General features: G+C 52.0%; 1 protein-coding gene across 4 annotated transcripts in view; it reads left to right on the top strand.

The window, feature by feature from the left end:
• Positions 1–19,249, top strand: part of AKT2 (AKT serine/threonine kinase 2) — a 52,814-nt gene that overhangs the window by 11,086 nt on the left and 22,479 nt on the right. For 3 of the 4 annotated variants that reach the window (XM_054462778.2, XM_054462780.2, XM_063657734.1), the window contains exons 2-4: positions 8,900–9,029; positions 17,165–17,293; positions 18,949–19,060. In XM_054462778.2, coding sequence (XP_054318753.1) covers positions 8,984–9,029; positions 17,165–17,293; positions 18,949–19,060 — 287 coding nt within the window. In that variant the 5' untranslated portion in view covers positions 8,900–8,983. The remainder of the gene's footprint in view (positions 1–8,899; positions 9,030–17,164; positions 17,294–18,948; positions 19,061–19,249) is intronic. The other variant, XM_054462782.2, reaches the window with a different exon arrangement.

Below are 19,249 nucleotides of genomic sequence, written 5' to 3'. Positions count from 1 at the left end.
GAAAGCCGTGGGCCCATCCCTGTGCTGAGTGGAGCTGGGGACACAGTGGGGGCTAGGACAGACTGTGTCCCTGCCTTGTGGAACTCACAGTTCCACAGGTGACAGAGGCAAGTGCTGTGAGGGGAAGGGAAGGCTGAGCTCTGAGGGTCCACTGCTCGTGGGAGGGGGTGGTCAGGGAAGGCCTCCCTGAGGAAGATGGGTGAACAGAGTGCCAGGCAAGGGGTACAGCATGTGCAAAGGTCCTGGGGTGTGAGAGCAGGGAGCCTTCATGGGGCCAGGAGAAGGGGAGATTGTGTGTTGGAGCGAGCAGACCAGTGAGGTTGGAGACCAGGCGGGGCCAAGGCAGATGGCCCCTGGCAGCCTCCACAGGGGCCTTGGACGTGATCCATGGGCACTGGGGAGAAGTCCTGAGCAGGGGAGGGACAGGGTCAGAACTGCGTGGAGGATCCCGCTGGTTGCAGCATGGAGCTCTCAGAGTGTTTGGAGCCCGTGGCCAAGCAGACTAGAATATTTGACATGATTTCTGTGGGTGCTGTAAGGCCCTGGGTGGCGTGAGGGGGATGGTGTGTGTGTGTGGGGGGGGGTGGCAGGGAGGAGAAGGAATCTGCTCTGTGCTTATTCTTGTCCCCGTTTCTTTTGCAGCCTGCCCACGGCTTCAACCTGCCTCCAGCCCTACCTGCTCCAAGCAGACAGATGGGGCTAGTGTAGGGAGCGTGTTTAAAAGAAAAAAGAAAAAAAAAGTCTCCCTCTTTTTTTTTTTTTTCCGAAGTACCCAGACCTTTTCAGGAAAAAAAAAAAAGTCTCTTCAGTGCCACCTTCTCACCAAGGAGGTAAAATAGGTAAAAATTCACCTGTTCAGAAACATACAGTATAGAAAGTGAAGTTTCCCGTGTCTCCACCCATCAGAAGAAATAATGATAATTTTTTTTTTTTTTTTTTTTTTTGAGACGGAGTCCTGCTCTGTCCCTCAGGCTGGAGTGCAGTGGCGCAATCTCTGCTCACTCCAACCTCTGCCTCCCAGGTTCAAGCAATTCTCCTGCCTCAGCCTCCTGAGTAGCTGGAATTACAGGTGCCTGCCACCACACCCGGCTAATTTTTGAATTTTTAGTAGAGACAGAGTTTCACGATATTGGCCAGGCTGGTCTCGACCTCCTGACCTTGTGATTTGCCCGCCTCGGCCTCCCAAAGTGCTGGGATTACAGTCATGAGCCACCGCGCCCGGCCAATGATAATAATATTTGATACGTGTTGAGCAGTTGCTCTTACAGGCTCTTTTGGGAGGACTTTATGTGGATTAACTCACTGAACCCTCCAATAGCCTTAGAGGTATGTGCAGTTATTATCTCTAATATACAGATGAGGAAACAGAGGTGAAGAAAGGGAACATGACTTGGTGACTTGCCCAAGGTCTCACAGCAGGTGACACAGCCAGGGCTGAAAAGCTGGCATTTGGTTCCTGAGGCTGCCTTGCCTCCCGCACCCACTCTCCTGCCTCTGTTAGTGTGGCGTGTTTCCTTCGGATTTCTTTTTTCTGTGCGTGTGACATTTAAACACGTACCTCCCCGTGCCCTGAAGTCTAAGACAGTATGCCCTATAAGGTCCATTATTGATCATATAACTGCTTTTCTGAAAAGAATGCGATAGGTGAGTTTTATCCATGGATTGCAAGGTACATGCCAATCTCAATGACATCAGCGTGTGAAACAATATGCATATTGTAGAATTGAGGTGATAGGGCACGTGTGTGTGTGTTTCAGAAAAGGCATCCCGCCTGAGTTTTGTCGTGCTGCGAGCCTTCGTTAGTGAATGCTGATGGTCTCAGTGTCGGCACAGCAGGGCTGGTTTCTGTGTTTCTGTGCTCAGGATGGCTTGTGTTGTGTGGCCAGACCCTTTCCATGTGCTGGGTGCTGTGCTGAGCCCTTCCCTGCGTTAGCCTGTGATGAAAGCGCTGCTGTCTGTCCTTGCAAGGACAAGAGGAAACGGAGGCTTGGGAGTCTAGAAAGTGGGCAAGCGAGGACCCCAGTACAGATCTGCCTAACTCTCAAGGCTGTGTGGCACAGTGTCGTGGGGGAGCCGGGCCACCTGTACTTCCTGAGATGAGGTCATAGGGCAAGTCATTTCACTTCTGTGCCTCAGTTTCCTCATTATCATAGAAACAGTAGGAGTGTCTGCCTCAAAGGGTTGCTCTGAGGGTTATATTGGTATGTGCAAAGCACTCAAATGGGCCTGGCACGTGATATGGGCTATGTGAGCCTTGCTCTTTTTAGTAGAGTCGTGATATTAACCAATATATAGCACCAGACCCCTGTTGTGAGCTTTTAGATTGTTGCCAGGTTTCACTATTGCAGCAGTACATACTTAGGACAGCGGTTGTCAGCTGGTGGTGGTTTTGTACCCCAGGAGACATTTGGTGATGACTGAAGACATGTTTGATTGTCATAACTAGGGGAGGGTGTTCTGTTGGCTTTAGTGAGTAGAGACCCAGGATGCTGCCAAACCTCTTCAGGGTGCAGAAGAGTCCCCACGTCAGGGATTCTCTATCCCCAAATGTCACTAGTGTTGAGGCTGAGAATTCCCACCTTAGAACCTCTGTGCCCTGGCACTAGCATTTTCTGCAGGAGAAATTCCTTCAAGCACATGTACATTTTCCACTTTATGAGCTTTACCAGAATGCTCTCACAAGACGCTGGGACCAGTTTATAGAGTGGTGAATGGCTGGTGGCAGATGAGGGAGTTGGTTCCCTCCCCTCTTGCCCCAGGTGCCTTTCTCCTGAGTTTCCACGAGCAGATGCTGCCTGTTACACCACTAGTTCTTGTTGTCTTTGGCTTTTTTGGTATTTTTTTTTTGAGACAGGGTCTGGCTTTGTCACCCAGGCTGGAGTGCAGTGGCACAATCTCAGCTCACTGCAACCTTTACCTCCCAGGCTCAGGTCAACCTCCCACCTCAGCCTCCCAGGTACCTGAGACTACAGGTGCACATATATATATATATATATATATATGTATATATGTATGTATATATATATATATGTATGTATGTATGTATGTATTTTTTTTTTTTTTTGGCAGACACAGGGTTTCACCATGTTGCTCAGGCTGGTCTCAAACTCCTGGGCTCAGAGGATCCTCTTGCCTTGGTTTCCCAAAGTGCTGGGATTACAGGTGTGAGCCACCGTGCCCGGCCAACTTTTTGTTTGTTTGTTTTTTGTTTGTCTGTTTTTTGAGATACAGTTTTGCTCTGTCTCCCAGGCTGGAGTGTGGTGGTGCAGTCATAGCTCACTGCAGCCTCAACCTCCTGGGCTCAAGCAATCCTCCTGGCTCAGCCTCCCAAGTAGCTGGGACTACAGGTGTGTGCCACCACACCTGGCTAATTTTTATATTTTTTGTAGAGATAAGGTCTTGCTATGTTACCAAGGCTGGTCTTGAACTCCTGGTCTTAAGAGATCCTCTTGCCTCAGCCTTCCAAAGTCCTGGGATTACATGCATGAGCCACCACGTCCAGCTTCCTGTTGTCTTTGAATTTATCTCCTGAGCAAGTCTTCCTCTGGGAGCTGTGGAAAGGCACAGATCTGAGTGCAGGCGACAGAGGCTCCTGAGGGGGTCGCTGCCACCTCCCCAGTGAGCCTCCACAACACCAGGAAGGAGCCCCACCCACCAGCTCCAGCTCCAAGAGACGCAGATCTCTGCTCCCCCACCTGCCTCCCTAGCCCATCTGTGCTGTCTGGCATCAAAACCAGGTCAGTGAGAGGGGGCGAGAGAAAAAGGACTTAGTAAGTGGCAAGGAAAGGAATTGAGCTTATTTTGAGCCTGTTCTGGGCACAGGGCTTCACTCTGTACATGTTCATTCCACAGATACTTACTAAGTACCCACTCTGTGCCCAACACCCTACAAAGCTCTGGGGATCCAGCTGTGGCCAAGGCAGCCAAGAGTCCTGCCTTTGTCGTGCTGACATTGCAGTGCGGGTGGTGGGCTGTCAGCGTAAGCAAACACATACAGTAACATCGGTGGTGATGGGTGCTTGGGGGAAAATGAAGGGTAAGGGTAAGGTAAGGTAGGGTGGGCATGCTTTGCCTAGGGAGGTTAGGAAGGCTTCTCAAGAAAGGGATGTGAGCAGAGGCTGAAGAGAGTGGAGAGGGGCCTGAGTTTCCACCTCAGGGTGCAGTGCCTGCAAGGCCCTGAGGTGGGGTGTCCCCGTGTATCCTGGCACCTGAGGGAGCCAGGTACTGCTGAAGTGAAGTGCCCTCAGAGAAGCAAAGGGGGATGATGCAGGCCGCGTAGGGTCCTGGGGCTGCTTTGGGGATTTTGGCTTTCATGTTCCACAGGAGGGTTCGAGCGGAGAAGGGGTGGGAGCTGACTCAGGTGGTCACGGGGCTCCAGGCTGCAGGAGGGGCGTGGGCAGAGTGCTGTCTGACTTCTTTCACTCTATAACATTCTCTCACTCCTTCCCTGCTGTATTCAGCAGCAGTTCAGTCCTTTTCGTTGCTGAGTAGTGTTCTACTGTGGATCTACGTGTTTGTTTATCCATTCTCTTGTGGGTAGACTCCTGGTCTGTTACAAGTTTGGGGTTACTGTGAATATTGCTGCTGTCAACATTCTAGTACAAGTCTTTTGTACATACACTAATTTCCTTGAGAGGAATTGCTAGGTCATGGGATAGGCATATATTGAGCTTTAATTTTGACTGCTTAACAGTTTTCCACAGTAGTTGAACCATTTTGTACCTCCCACCAATAATATGTAAGGGTTCTGGTTCCTTTACATCCGTGCCAGCACTTGGCCTTGTCAGTTTTTAAAATTCGAGCCATCCCAGGTAGGTGGTTGTGATTTGCATTTGCCTGTAACTAATGAGATTATGTATGTTTCTTGGTTGTGTGGGTGTCCTCTCCTGTGAAGTGCTCTTGCTCTTTTTACCTTGTCTTGAGTCAACAGCTGCAGCTCTGGCCCAGGCCCTCAGAAGACTCATGCCCAGGAACCTTAGGAAGTAATGAGTGGGGTGGGGCTGTGCAGGGACTCCCCTCCATGGGGCGTGCTGTTGGGGTTCCACAGGCGAGTCTGTCCCCCCACCTGAGTGTCCTCCGTTGGCAGCCCCCCGAGTGAGCAGGCCATCTTCTTTTTTTTTTGAGATGGAGTTTCGCTCTTGTTGCCCAGGCTGGAGTGCAATGACGGGATTTCAACTCACTGCAAACTCCACCTCCTGGGTTCAAGCGATTCTCCTGCCTCAGCCTCCCAAGTAGCATGTGCCACCATGCCCGGCTAATTTTCTATTTTTAGTAGAGATGAGGTTTCTCCATATTGGTCAGGCTGGTCTCAAACTCCTGACCTCAGGTGATCCGCCCACCTCAGCCTCCCAAAGTGCTGGGATTACAGGCGTGAGCCACCGTGCCCGGCCTAAGCCAGCCATCTTCTTGGCTGCAGTGGCTGGTATTTTATCACAACAGGACTGCGTCACGGACACCTCAGCTGAGGCGCCACCCTCAGTGGGAGCACAGGGCAGGATCCAGGCAGGATGCAGGGGATCTTCCAACTCCTCCCCCTGCTCTCCCTCCAGCTGTGCTGACTCCTTAGTTGCTGAGATGAGATTGTAAAAAGCAGCTCTGTTGATCCCAGTAGCGGCCAGGGCCTCCGCTGCTTCTCGGCTGGAAGACCCAAGGTAAACAGCTTCCCTTCTCTGAGCTTCTCTCCTCACCTGGGCATGGTCACCGACTGTCTGGTGGGGTGTTGGGAGCATTCAGGAGAGACTCCATGGGAGCGCCAGCACCCTGCCCAAGGCCACCCAGCTGGCGGTGGCTCTTGGACTCTGGAACCCAGACCACTCTTGGCCATACCTGGCTGCCTTTGCTTCTCTCTGGAATAATGGCAGCCGTGTGTTTGGCTGTTCACTGGGCGCCAGGCAGTAGGCCGAGCCCTGGGCCCACAGTGGGTGCTTTAGTGCTGCCAGTAGCCCCGGTGCTGCTGCATTACAAGGGCCCTGAGAGGCGATGTCCCTGGGCCACTGTGGGCCAGCGAGAGGGGAGATGAGACATAGAGCCCCTGTTCTATTCCTTCCACATCAGCCCTTCCTTTGGACTCCAAATTCTCCCTCCCAGGCATTTGGGAAGTATTTTGAACTGAGCTTGCATCAGGGAAGGCGTGGTGTAGGTCCGTGTAGGGTACGGGCTTCTCTCAGTCCCAGCCATAGCCCAGAAGGCCCTTGGTGTTCTCCCCTGTCCACCTCTCTCTGGCTTTCTCCTCAGCAGGCCCCTTCCTGCCTCAGGTCCTTGCATTTTCTTTTCCCTTGCTGAAATGCGTTTCCTCATGTGTCTACACAGCTCACTCCCTCAGTTAACTCGGGTGTCTGCTCGCAAGTCCCCCATACCAAGCTAACATCCTGTTCTTCCACTCTCCAGCCTCCCCATCACCTGATTATTTGCATATCTGTGTATTTTTCTGCCCCTCCCACCAGACTGTGAGCCTCATGAAGGCAGGGCTGTGTCTTAGTGACATTCTGTTGCTGGTACCATCCGGAGTCTAGGATGCACCCCAAAAAAGATTGGTGTCATGAAGAGAGTCTGGTAGTGTGTCCCTGGCTGTGTCTGGTCCTGGGGTGGGGGTCAGTTGATGACACTTGGCCTCTTTCCTCATGTGCTCATTAGATAAGACGCTTTGCTGGTCTACTGCATTAGCGTTAATAGGTGTTGAGAGGGTTGCTCCGAGGGTGCACAAAGAGCACACAGTACAGCCTCTGAGGTGGGGAAGGCTTCCTGGAGGAGGCACTGGTTTAGCTGAGACCTCAAGGAAGAGGGCGAAGAATGCCCAGAAGGAGGTGCTGTCCCTGATGGAGGCCAGAGGGAAGGGCTTGAGTGACAGAAGTGTAACATGGCAAGTCGGGTAGGGCGGAGAGGCTGGAGAGGTGCAATAGTCAACGTCATGGTCCTTAGCCTTTTCCGAGGGCTTTCTAGATGCATGTCTCAGCTCATGCACCTGGAACGCAGGGCAGCAGAGGCCAGGTCCTGAAGGGCCTTGGATCCTCAGCTGAGGAGTTTGGCTTTTTTGCTGGGAACACCAGGGAGCCACAAAGGTTCTGAGCAGGAGAAAGACAGGTTCAGCGTTGGGGATCCCTCTAGCTGCTGAATGTGGGGTGCGTGGGAGAGAGCAAGAGTGGAGCGTAGGAACTCGGGGAAGAGGTGGGGGCAGATGGGGGCAGACCCGACTAGAGCCAGGCCGTGGGCAAGATGGGGAGAGATGGTCACGTTAGAGGTTGACACACAGAACAGTGGGAGCTACAGAAATACATACATATTTATATACTTTTTGAGACAGGGTCTCATTCTGTCACCCAAGCTGGAGTGCAGTGGTGCAATCAAGGCTCACTGCAGCCTCGACCTCCCAGGTTCGAGTGATCCTCCTGTCTCGAGTAGCTGACATTACAGGTGCACAACACCGTGCCTGGCTAATTTTTTAATTTTTAATTTTTTTGTAGAAAAAAATTAGGTAGTGAGACAAGTTCTCACTACGTTGCCCAGGCAGGTCACAAACTCCTAGGCTCAAGGGATTCTCCTGCCTTGGCCTCCCGAAGTGTTGGGATTACAGACGTGAGCCGCTGTGCCCGGCCGAGATGTGGGGATGTTGAGGATTGAGAGTCTGGCAGTCCTGTGTGTTTGGGTTGTGGGGTGCCGGGCATGTTGCTGGCAAGGGGAGCCCCTTATTGCTGCTCCCAGCCTCACATCATTGCCTTTGCAGCTTGAAGCCCAGAATGTGATTTCTCACCCTCCTGTTTACTTCCCTGTCATTGTCCATCTTGTCTTTCCTCCCGCTTCCTCCCACTTACCTCCCTTCTGCCTGGGACCTGGGCAGCCTGCCACTGTCACATGCCAGGCAGTAGCGTGTCCGGCCCACCAGCTCCCCTGGGGCACGAGAGAAAGCTGATGCCCACGGTGTCCCTAGAGCCAGCTGCCACTTCTCTGGGGGCCACCGTAGCTCCCGACCTGCTGTCCGCAAATAACCCCAGGCTGGGAAAGGCAAAGGCGCCTTGGTCTCTGTGGACCCTGGCCAGGCCCCAGGCTCCAGGTAGGGGCCCAGCTGGCGCTGCCTCGCGCCCTCCTCCCCTCCGTTCTGGGAACCTGAGACGAAGCAGCGGCCTCGGCGTCCCTCAGTCTGTTGGTCGCTGGTCCCTGAGGACAGAAGTGAAGGTCTTGGGGTAGGGACCAGGGCCTTGGTCAAGCCCCCAGGACTGGCTTCTAGGCCCCAGACCGTGCATACGCAGTAGGTTGCTTTCTTGTTCAAGATCCCGGATTGTCTGAGACCTGTCTTTTCTCTGTCATATGACAGGGGGAGGGAGGCCGCTGAGGCTCAGGGAATGGCGTGGGATGGCATGGGGGGACGGGAGTGTGCTTAGTTTGTTGAAGGTGGCAGGTTGGTGGCTTCCTGGTTTGGAAAGAAGGGAGGGGGGAGAGAGAGAAAAGAGTGTGTGTGTGTAAGATGGTGGGGGGATAGGCAGATGCTGGTGGCTCCGCGCACTCCCTCAGGTACCCTGGGCTGCCTGATTCATACTGGGTTACCTCAGTGTTGGGCCATGGGAATGACATGGGGGGCAGGCACAGCTACCTTGATGCTTGCTCAGTCAGGAGTGACTGTGTGTGGAGGGGCCACCTCCCCCCAGCATGGGTGTCCCGAGTTTGGGGTCTGGCCTGCGCTTAGGCCGGGGAGCTCTGCTTCCCCCAGATTGGGGTCGCTGGGGACATTGCCGCATCTCTCTGCTCAGAATGGGTCCTTGAGAGCGGGGCTCCACGCCACCCTTACTGGCCTTACCCTTTGCCGAGTGGGCAGAGCAGCCAGAGGGCCTCAGAGCCCAGTGTCCTCAGGGAAGGGGCTGGTGTGGAATCCCCTCCCGCCCTGACCAGCTCCTCTCTTGTCTTGCAGACTGTGCCCTGTCCACGGCGCCTCCTGCATGTCCTGCTGCTCTGAGCTGTCCCGAGCTAGGTGACAGCGTACCACGCTGCCACCATGAACGAGGTGTCTGTCATCAAAGAAGGCTGGCTCCACAAGCGTGGTAAGAGGCCGCTTTTGCCCGCCAGATTGCTTCTTTCTTCCACGCTGGCTCCTCCTGGAAGCTGTGCCCTGAGAGGCAGAGGCGGAGGGTCTTACCAGCCTGAGGAGCCAGCATTCCGCAGCCCCAGGCCCACATCTGCTTATGCCCCCATTTGGTGGACTCCTTCAGTGGTCACCTGGGCAGGAGAGCAGGGATCTGCCTGCGCATGAGTGATCTCATTCATAGCCCCATTTTATAGATGAAGAAACTTGAGGCCCAGAGAGGGGAAGTCACGTCACTGAACTAACAGCGAGGCAGTATTCAGCATTCATTCAGTTAGCAAGTATTCATTGACTGTGTGCTGTGCTGGATAGCCCCGGGCTCTGAGACACAGTGGTCCCCTGATGGAGCTTACATTCCAGTGGGGGTGGGGTAGGCAGTAAATAAGTAGACATGGAATGTCGGGGTGGCAAGTGCTGGGGTGAAAAGTGGGAACTGTGAGTGAGGGACAATGGGCTGGGGGCGGGGGGGGGGGGCATCGAGAGGCTGCCCCGAGGAGACAGCAGTGGTCAGAGGCCTGGAGCCTGGAGGACGTGAGGCGCTGGCTGGGCAAGGGTGTCCCAGGGAGAGGGACAGCAAGGACAGAGGCTCCCAGGTGGGGATGTGCCTGGTGTTTTCTGGTAACAGCGTGGCTGGAGCAGTGTGAGCCAGGGCGAGCTGGGGGAGGCAAGCAGAGGAGCAACGCGGGGTCCAGCTGTGTTGCGACTGCAGGCCATGGAAAAGGACCTTGGCTTTGGCACTCCAGCCGAGAGCAACCCTGTGATGTCGTGAGCCGATGCGTGGCCTGATCCATTTGTACTAGTGGGAAGCTGAGGTCCCCTTTTAGTGAAGTTAGGACAGGGAAGAGACCCTTTTTGACCCCAGGGCTGTTTGTCCCCAAGTGGCTGCCAAGCAAGACTGGGAGGCAGATGGGGAGAAGCGCCACCTGCTGAGAGATGGCTTTGTCCCAGGCCAGCTTCTGTGGGCCTCCCCCTGGAAAGAAGGGCCCCAGGTGTGGGGGTTGGCTGCCCTGTGTGCACTTGCATTCATTCAGCAAACACGTGCTGAGCAGCGCCTGTGGGCCAGGCACTGTTCTAGGTCCTGGGGTCCAGCAGTGAGCCCGACAGGCAAACATCCCATCCTCGTGTTGGTATCTTGGGCGCTGATAGGGAGGCAGACAGCTCGCAGGCAGACCTGCATGTCACACGGTGGTGCGAGCCATGGAGAAAAAACAAGCAGCGTGAGGATGGGAGGGCATGAGGCAGGCAGGGCGGCCAGAGGGGGCTTCGCTGAGAAAGGGGCATCTGAATAAAGGCCTGAAGGAAGTCGGGGATTGAGCCTCACAGTTGTGCCAGAGGCGACAGCCAGTGAGTCCTGAGGGGGTAAATGGGCTTGTTCAAAGAGGGGGCAGGAAGCTGGCGCTGCAGGCATCGGGAAGAGCCACGCATCCTGCACTGTACCACCCTGCAGACGCAGACAGGGAGCAGCGATGAGGGATGGACACCCCTCCCTGGGAGCAGCCTCCCTACCTGACTGAGCAGAGGAGATACATGTCCTGCTGCTCTTTCTGGACAGAGATGGCTTTTAAGGTCCCTTGGCCCAGTCCCCCAGCCTGAGCCTGGAGTTTGGGGTTGTTGATGGAGCTTTCTGAGCCTTGGCAGCTATCAAGGTTCTAACCCTGGTTCTGCTGCTTCCTCTTAGTGCAACTGTGGGCAAGCCATGTCACCTCACTGAGCCTTGGTTTCACATCCATAAAGTGGGTTAACAAGCCAGATCTCTGATGTTGTCAGCTCTACAAGGGTAGGCATTTTCATGAGGCTTCTTCACAGTGGTATCCCCAGCACGTCTAAAAGTGGTGGGCATACAGTAGGCACTCAGTATATGGTTGTTGAATGAATGGTTGGTGTGGTGTGTGGGTGGTGTGCTGGGGTACACAGGGTCATGGGCTCCTGTCCCGTGGCCTGCGCGTGCGGAGGCCATGGCTCATTAGGCTGGACTGTGAGAGCCTTGGGATGGGTGCGGAACTGTTGGAGGGGCAAGAGTTTCTCTTTGGTCTAGGATTACTGATGGCATTAAATGAGTCTTGGCCCCTCTTGGGCCTTCAGTGTCCCCATTCATGTTACAAGGGGCCAGATGACCCAGCCACTGGCCTGCCCCTCTCATCTGGGATGGCCTAGCTCTGACACACCCGTCTCAGGTTTGCACCCTACACACACGCTTGTGCACACCTGCACTCTTGGGCCTTCCCAGTGCCCATCTTTCTGAGTAGCAGCTGGCAGAGGTGGGCAAGGTGAGGTGGGCCCTGCTGACTACTGCTGTTTTGGGACCTGTACCACCCCACCTACCCCCTTGGTGGTTAAAATAATGGCAGTGCTGGTTTACTGAGCATTTACTGTGTGCCAAACACCTGTCTCTGCTCTAGGCAAGCCTGATTTTGTTGAATTTTTATAGGTGCCCTGTGGAGCATGTGCCATCTTACAGACTGGAAAGCTGAGGTTCAGTAGGAAGAGTGACTTGCTTGAGGTTTCAGCAAGGAGTGGATAGAGCTGAGGTTGGACTCAGGCCCTCTGACACCTGTACTAGTGCTCTCAAGGCCTGGCCCACGTGCTGCCTCTCACCCAGCAAGCTGTGCTTAGGGCCAAGGGTGTAGTAATAGTACATCTAATCAGAGTCACTCATGCCATGTGCTGTTCCCACTTCTGACACAGCTGCAGCATGCCACCATTAGCAGAGCGCCTGCCCTATGCCACGCCCCATGCTGGGCCCCATCTGCCGGTTTAGAGGCAGACGGTATAGTAGTCAAGATGTGGGCTGTGCTTTCCAATTCTGGCTCTCCCAGGTAACAGCTGGGAAGCTTGGGCAAAGTAATAGGACCTCTCTGTAACTCAGTTTCCCCATTCGCAAAATAGGAATACAATTGTGAGGATATTTTTCCTTCTACCTGTTTTTTTGTCTTTTTTTTTTTTTTTTTTTCATAGAGATATGGTCTTGCTATATTGCCCAGGTGGGTCTTGAACTCCTAGCCTCAAGTGAGTCTCCTGTCTTGGCCTCCCAAAGTGCTGGGATTACAGTTGTGAGCCACTGCGTTCAGCTTTTAGGTTTCTTTTCTTAGCTTGTTACCAAAGTATGAAAGGCCACAGATGAATGCCTGGATAATAAACTTGCCCCAATCTCAGTGTACAGTTCAAGAAATAGAATAAGACAGTCCCTGGAAGCTCTTGTGCTCCTCCCAAGCAGTTACCACTCTCCTAACCTCCAGTAACACAGATGAGGTTTTTTTTTAGTTTTTATCCTTAAAAAAAAAAAAAAAAAGGGGATGAAATTTACATAATGTGAGATTAACCATTTTGAAGTGTATGATTCATTGGCCTTTAGTATATCACAATGTTGTGTAACCACTACCTCTATCTAGTTTCAAAACCTTTTCATTACCCCAAAATAAAACTTTGTACCCATTAAGCAGTCAGTTTTTGTATCCTATGTCTTAGTTCATTCTGTGCTGCTATAACACATTACCCAAGACTGGGTAATTTATAATGAACAGAAACTGATTTCTTACCATTCTGGAGGTAGGGAAGTCCAAGATTCAGGGTTGGCATCTTCTTGTTGCACGTCCCGTGGTGAAAGGGGAAGGGTGAGAGAGAACAAGACAGGGCTGAACTTGTCTTTTTTTTTTTTTTTTTTTTTGAGATGGAGTCTTGCTCTGTCGCCCAGGCTGGAGTGCAATGGCATGATGTCGGCTCACTGCAACCTCTGCCTCCTTGGTTCAAGGAATTCTCCTGCTTCAGCCTCCTGAGTAGCTGGGATTACAGGCGTGTGCCACCATGCTTGGCTAATTTTTGTATTATTAGTAGAGATGAGGTTTCACCATGTCGGCCAGGCTGGTCTTGAACTCCTGACCTCAGGTGATCCACCTGCCTTGGCCTCCCAAAGTGCTGGGATTACAGGCGTGAGCCACTGCACCTGGCCGAACTCGTCCTTTTATAAGGAACTCACTCTGTGATAATGTCATTAATCCATTCATGAGGGTGGTGCTCCCTTGACCCAAATACCTCCCATGAGGCTGCATTGGGGATCAAGTTTCCAACACATGAACTTTGGGGGACAATTCAATTCATAGCACCCCCTGTCTCCCGGTGTCTGCTAACCACCAGTTTACTTTCTGTCTCTATGAATTTACCTACTCTGGACATTTCATGTAAATGGAATCGTATAATATGTGGCCTTTTGTGACTGGCTTCTTTAACTTAGCAACATGGTTTTTTGTTTTGTCTTGAGTCAGGGTCTTGGGCTGTCGCCCAGGTTGCAGTGCAATGGTGGGACCTTGGCTCATGGCTCACTGCAGCCTCAACCTCCTGGTCTCAAGTGATCCTCTTGCCTCAGCCTCCAGAGTAGCTGGGACTACAGGCAGGTGCCACCACACTTGGCTAAGCTTAATGTTTTTGAGGTTCCTCTGTGTTGTAGCGTATATCAATATGTCATTCCTTCTTATGGATGAATAATCTCTATGTTGTAGATGTATCACATTTTGTTATCTGTTCATTTGTTGATGGACATTGGGGTGATATATTTTTTTTTTTTGAGATGGAGTCTCACTCTGTCACCAGGCTGGAGTGCAGTGGCGTGATCTCGGCTCACTGCAACCTCCGCCTCCTGGGTGCAAGTGATTCTCCTGCCTCAGCCTCCTGAGTAGCTGGGACTACAGGCGTGTGCCACCACGCCTGGCTAATTTTTATATTTTTAGTAGAGATGGGGTTTCACCATATTTGCCAAGATGGTCTCTATCTCTCGACCTTGTGATCCGCCCACTTCGGCCTCCCAAAGTGCTGGGATTACAGGCGTGAGCCACCGTGCCCGACCTCGGGGTGATATATTCTATATTTAACTTTTTGAAGAAGCAGCTGCACCATTTTACATTCCCACCAGCAGTGCATGAGGGTGTCAGTTTATATCCTTGCCAACACTTGTTTTTTTTTCATTACAGCCATCCTTGGGCATGTAAAGTTGTACCTCATTGTGTGTGTGTGGTTTTTTTTGTTTTGTTTTGTTTTGTTTTTTTGAGACAGAGTCTTGCTCTGTCTCCCAGGCTGGAGTGCAGTGGCACGATCTTAGCTCACTGTAACCTCCACCTCCTGGGTTCACATGATTCTCAGGCCTCAGCCTCCCAAGCACTGGGACTATAGGCATGTGCCACCACGCCCGGCTAATTTTTGTATTTTTAGTAGAGATAGGGTTTGATCATGTTGGCCAGGCTGGTTTTGAACTCCTGACCTCAAGTGATCCGCCTGCCTCGACCTCCCAAAGTGCTGGGATTACAGGTGTGAGCTACCATGCCCGGCCTTCATCGTGATTTTGATTTATGTTTGCCAGATGACTAATGATGCTGAACATCTTTTCATCTTTCTGTTGACCATTTGTGTGTCTTTGGAGGAATATCTGTTTAAGTCTTTTGCTCATTTTAAAATCAGGCAGTTTGTCTTTTTGTTGTTGCATTGTAAGAGTTCTTTATGTGTTCTGGTTAATAGACTCTTATTAGATTTCCAAGTATTTCCACCCATTCTGTAGGTTATCTTTTTACTTTCTTGACAGTGTCCTTTCATGCACAAAGGTTTTTAATTTTGATGAGTTCACTTTAAGTTTTTCTTTTTGTTTCTTGTGCATTTGGTGTCATCTAAGAATTCATTGCCAAATTCAAAGTAATGAGATTTACTCACATGTATTCTTAGACTTTTTTTGTAGTTTTATCTCTTATATTCAGGTCAATTCATTTTGAGTTTATTTTTGTATATGGTTTATAGTGTGAAGTAGGGGTCCAACTCCATTCTTTTGAATGTGGATATCCAGTTGCCTCAGTTTCTTCATCTGCAAAATAGGGATAAGATTGTGAGGGTAGGCTACTCTGGGCACATTGCCTGTGGGTCACTATTCCCTGCTCTGCAAGGAACAGTATTTAAATTAACAAAAAAAATTGTAAGGATATTTTTTCTTCTAGGTTTCTTTTCTTTCGTTTTGAAAAAATATAGTCTCTTTGTTGAAGAAACTATTCTTTCCCCATTGAATGATCTTGGCACCTGTGTTGAAAATCAGTTGAATGTAGATATTTGGGTTTATTTTTTGGCTCTGAATTCTCTTCCATTGGTCTGTATGTCTGTCCTATATAAACTGTACTGTTTTGATTACTATAGCTTTGTACAGTAAATTTTGAAATCGGAAAGTATTTAACTTTATTCTTCTTTTTCAATATTATTTTGGCTCTTTGGGGCCCTTTGAAATTCCATGTGAATGTGAGGATTGGCTTTTCTATTTCTGAAAAAGGAAAAAGCCTGTTGGAATTTTGATAGGGATTGCATTGAATCTGTATATTGCTTTGGGTAGTATTGCCATCTTAACAATATGGTCTTCTAATCCATGAACATAGGATGTCTTTGCATTTATGTAGATCTCTAATTTCTTTAAACAATGTTTTGTGGTATACAAGCCCTTCACCCCCTTGGTTAAGTATTTTTTTGGAGGCTTTTGTAAATGGATTTTTTTTTTTTAAGAGCTAGGGTCTTGCTCTGTCACTGGGCTGGACTGCAGTGGCACCATGATAGCTTCAATTTCTTGAGCTCAGGTGATTCTCCCATTTCGGCCTCCTGAGTAGCTGGGACTTCAGGCACACGCCACCGCTCCTGGCTAATTAAAAAACATTTTTTGTGGAGACCGGATCTCACTATGTTGCCCAGGCTGGTCTCAAACTCCAGACTTAAGCCTGCCTCAGCCTCCCAAAGTGCTAGGATTTTACAGGTGGGAGCCACTGTGCTGGCCTTTAATAGCCGTGTTGAGGTAAAATTGATGTACTACGTGATTCATCCATTTAAAGCATACAGTTCAGTTGCTTTTAGTATATTCAGAGTTGTGCATCCATCACCATACTCAGGTTTTTTTCTTTTTTTTTTTTTTGAGACAGAGTTTCGCTCTTGTTGCCTAGGCTGGAGTGCAATGGTATGATCTCAGCTCACGGCAACCTCTGCCTCCCGGGTTCAAGGAGTCTCTTGCCTCAGCCTCCCAAGTAGTGGGATTACAGGCATGCACCACCATGCCTGGCTAATTTTGTATTTTTAGTAGAGATGGGGTTTCTCCATGTTGGTCAGGCTGGTCTCCAACTCCTGACGTCAGGTGATCTGCTCGCCTCGGCCTCCCAAAGTGCTGGGATTACAGGTGTGTGCCACCGTGCCGGGCCCTACTTTTCATCTCTGTAGATTTGCCTGTTCTGGGCATTTTATATAAATGGAGTCATAAAGATACGTGGTCCCTTTGTGACTGGCTTCTTTCACTTAGCATAAGTTACGGTTCCTCCACATGGCAGCATGTCTCAGTACTTCATTTCTTTTTATGACTGAATAGTTTTCCGTTGTATGAATCTGCTACATTTTGTTTATCCATTCGTTGTTGATGGACATTAGGGTTGTTTCCACTTGATGGCTATTATGAATAATGCTGTTGAGGACATTTGTGTGTAAGTTTTTGTGTGGATATGTTTCACCATCTCCTTTTAATCCTTAGCAGCTCTCTGAGGAGTGGGTTCGTGTGTGTGTGTGTGTGTTTGTGTGTGTAGGGTGCTTGGATATTCATAGTGAAGAACAGTTGGAAGGAGTCAAGGGGTGCTGGGAGGGTGTGGCAGCAGTGCCACCCTGCCCGGCACAGAAGTGTTTTGGCATTGGAGCTACCTGCACAGCTGTATTGGTGAATCGCAGCCCATGGGATTTGGCCTTACAGGGCCACAGGGCATGTGTGTTTGGAAGCCTGGGCCTCGCCTGGGACTAGGCCAGGAGCTGGCAGAGACAGCTTGCTCCTGGCCACACGCTGAGGCAACTGGTGCCCCAGGGCACTGCTGCTGGCGCCTTCCTGCCAGGCATGACCTGTGGATCACCCGGGCTCAGCCCAGTGCCCCAGCCTGCGTCAGCAGGGGCCACCTGAAGGGCTCCTCTGGGAGAGGCATTCTCGTGTGTCCCCCACACCTCCCCGCCCTGTGGTACCCCTTCTGAGTCACCATCACACTGGGCCTCCTGCCGCCTACCTGGGACATCACTCAACCTTGTCCTAACCTCTCTCCCTCCCCTCCTGCCTCATTTCAGGTGAATACATCAAGACCTGGAGGCCACGGTACTTCCTGCTGAAGAGCGACGGCTCCTTCATTGGATACAAGGAGAGGCCCGAGGCCCCTGATCAGACCCTACCCCCCTTAAACAACTTCTCCGTAGCAGGTGTGTCTTGGGATGAGTGGGTCAGTGTTCTGGTGCTCACAGGATGGCTGGCAGGTCTTAGGGGCTTGTGGGACTTGGTCATTGAGCCGTGGGCCTGTCCTGGGCCTGCTTGCCCTTGGATCTGTTTTCGCCCTTTCCCTGCTCTCCTTCCTTGTTAGCTGGCCAGGCGGGGCTGTCCTGCAGGGAGATGCAGAGTGGGAGGGAGGGAGAAGCCAGGGCATTTGCCCACACCCAGCCCCGTGCATCGCCTCCTTGTGGTTCCAGCTTCTGTCGGCCAGGCCTTGGGGTCCCCAGCTGGTGGCAGGTGCCTCCCATCCTGTGCTTTGGTAACAACCTCCATCCTCTGTCCCTCGGACGTAGAGGGGTCACAGCTTCCCACTCAGCTGGTCACAAGGCTGGCTTCGCATCCTCTGTCCCTCTGTGATACCCAAAGGGATGTCTTCCAGCCAGACCCTGGCAGTGAAGTTTCACAAGCCCCAAGCTCTTGTCTGAGCCTTGGAGAATACGGTCCTGTCCACATCCTGCCCCCCTCCGCCGCCTTCCTTCCTTGCTGACCTGACGGGTCACCATGTCCTGTTGTTCTGCCTGCTAAGAACATTACAGAGGCACCCCCATCTCCACCGCCAGTGCCTTAGCTCAGACCACCATCCTTTCCTGCCATGCTCTGGAACCCAGTCCCTGTCCTACACTGCTCTGCATGAAGCCTTTTCCTGGTTGCTCTCCACGTGTGCTGGTGACCCTGACACATCTGTTCCCAACCTCAGTGTCTCACTAGAACTCCCAGCCTGTCCCAGGCTGCTCCTTGGACACATCTCCCCAAGTGTCTTCAAGGTCCCTCATATGTGCCACATCCCAACCTGACCTTCAGGCCTCTCCCAGCTTTCTATTCCTGTCTCCGTCTCAGGGACGGCAGGCCAAGAGGCCTAGTCCTGGTCCTCAGTGCCCTCTCCCCATGGCCTGTCTGCAGGGCTCCACTCTGGTGTGGCCCCATCTTCCCTAGCTGGCTCCCCACCTCCCTGGCCTTCCAACCTCCAGTCTCACCCTCTACATGGCAGCCAGAGGGATCAGTCTGTCTGTTTGTGTCCCTTCCCTATCTAAAGCCTTCTGTGGCTCCCTGCTGCCCTGAGGACAAAGTCCAGATTCTTTCCCATGGCCTCCAAAGCCCTGCCCGGCTGACCCCAGCCACCTCTCCAGGCCTGTCTCTCACTTACCCCTCCTCACCCTTGGAGCAGAATTGGCCACCCCCTGAGGATGTTGGACCTCCTCTCACCTCTGAGCGTCTGTTCTGCATGTACTCTCTAAGTTCTCTTTTCCTTCAGGGCTTAGTTCAGAGAAGCTGCTTCCTCTGGGATGTCCCCTCACCCCCCAGGCTGGGTTGGATGTGACTTCTGAGCTTCTGCACACTTCTAGGCTTGTCCCCATCGCGGCCCTGTCTATGGAGCCATCACTCTCTGGTGGGCTTCTCTCCTTCCACACACACACACACTAGACCCTGAGCCCTGTGAGAACAGGACCAGGGCTGTCTCAGTCCCTAGAGTGTCCCCAGTACCATCTAGCATGGGGCTGGGCCTGTGGGAGGTGGCTCGGGCACTTTGGGCTGCAGGCTAGCAGGGCTATCCCCTCAGCCCCCTGCTGTCTGTTCCCTCTGCCTGCAGAATGCCAGCTGATGAAGACCGAGAGGCCGCGACCCAACACCTTTGTCATACGCTGCCTGCAGTGGACCACAGTCATCGAGAGGACCTTCCACGTGGATTCTCCAGACGAGAGGTCAGTCTGGGCCTTTGTCTGGCTGCCCTTGAGAGGGAGCAAGCCTGGTGTGAGGAGAAAAGGTACAGATGGAGAGATTTTCCCTGGGACCCTACATAGGGGTTTCCTGTCTGCACTTCTGGTGGGGGGTCTCCCCAGCTGGGGCTGAGAAGAGCTGGGGTTCTTAGTCCGAAGACCCTACTCTGCCCT

The sequence above is a fragment of the Pongo pygmaeus genome, chromosome 20 (assembly GCF_028885625.2).
Source record: "Pongo pygmaeus isolate AG05252 chromosome 20, NHGRI_mPonPyg2-v2.0_pri, whole genome shotgun sequence".
Classification (NCBI taxonomy): Eukaryota; Metazoa; Chordata; class Mammalia; order Primates; family Hominidae; genus Pongo; species Pongo pygmaeus.
The sequence above is the reverse complement of the archived record's forward strand: the minus strand, read 5'-3'. Positions and strand labels throughout refer to the sequence as shown.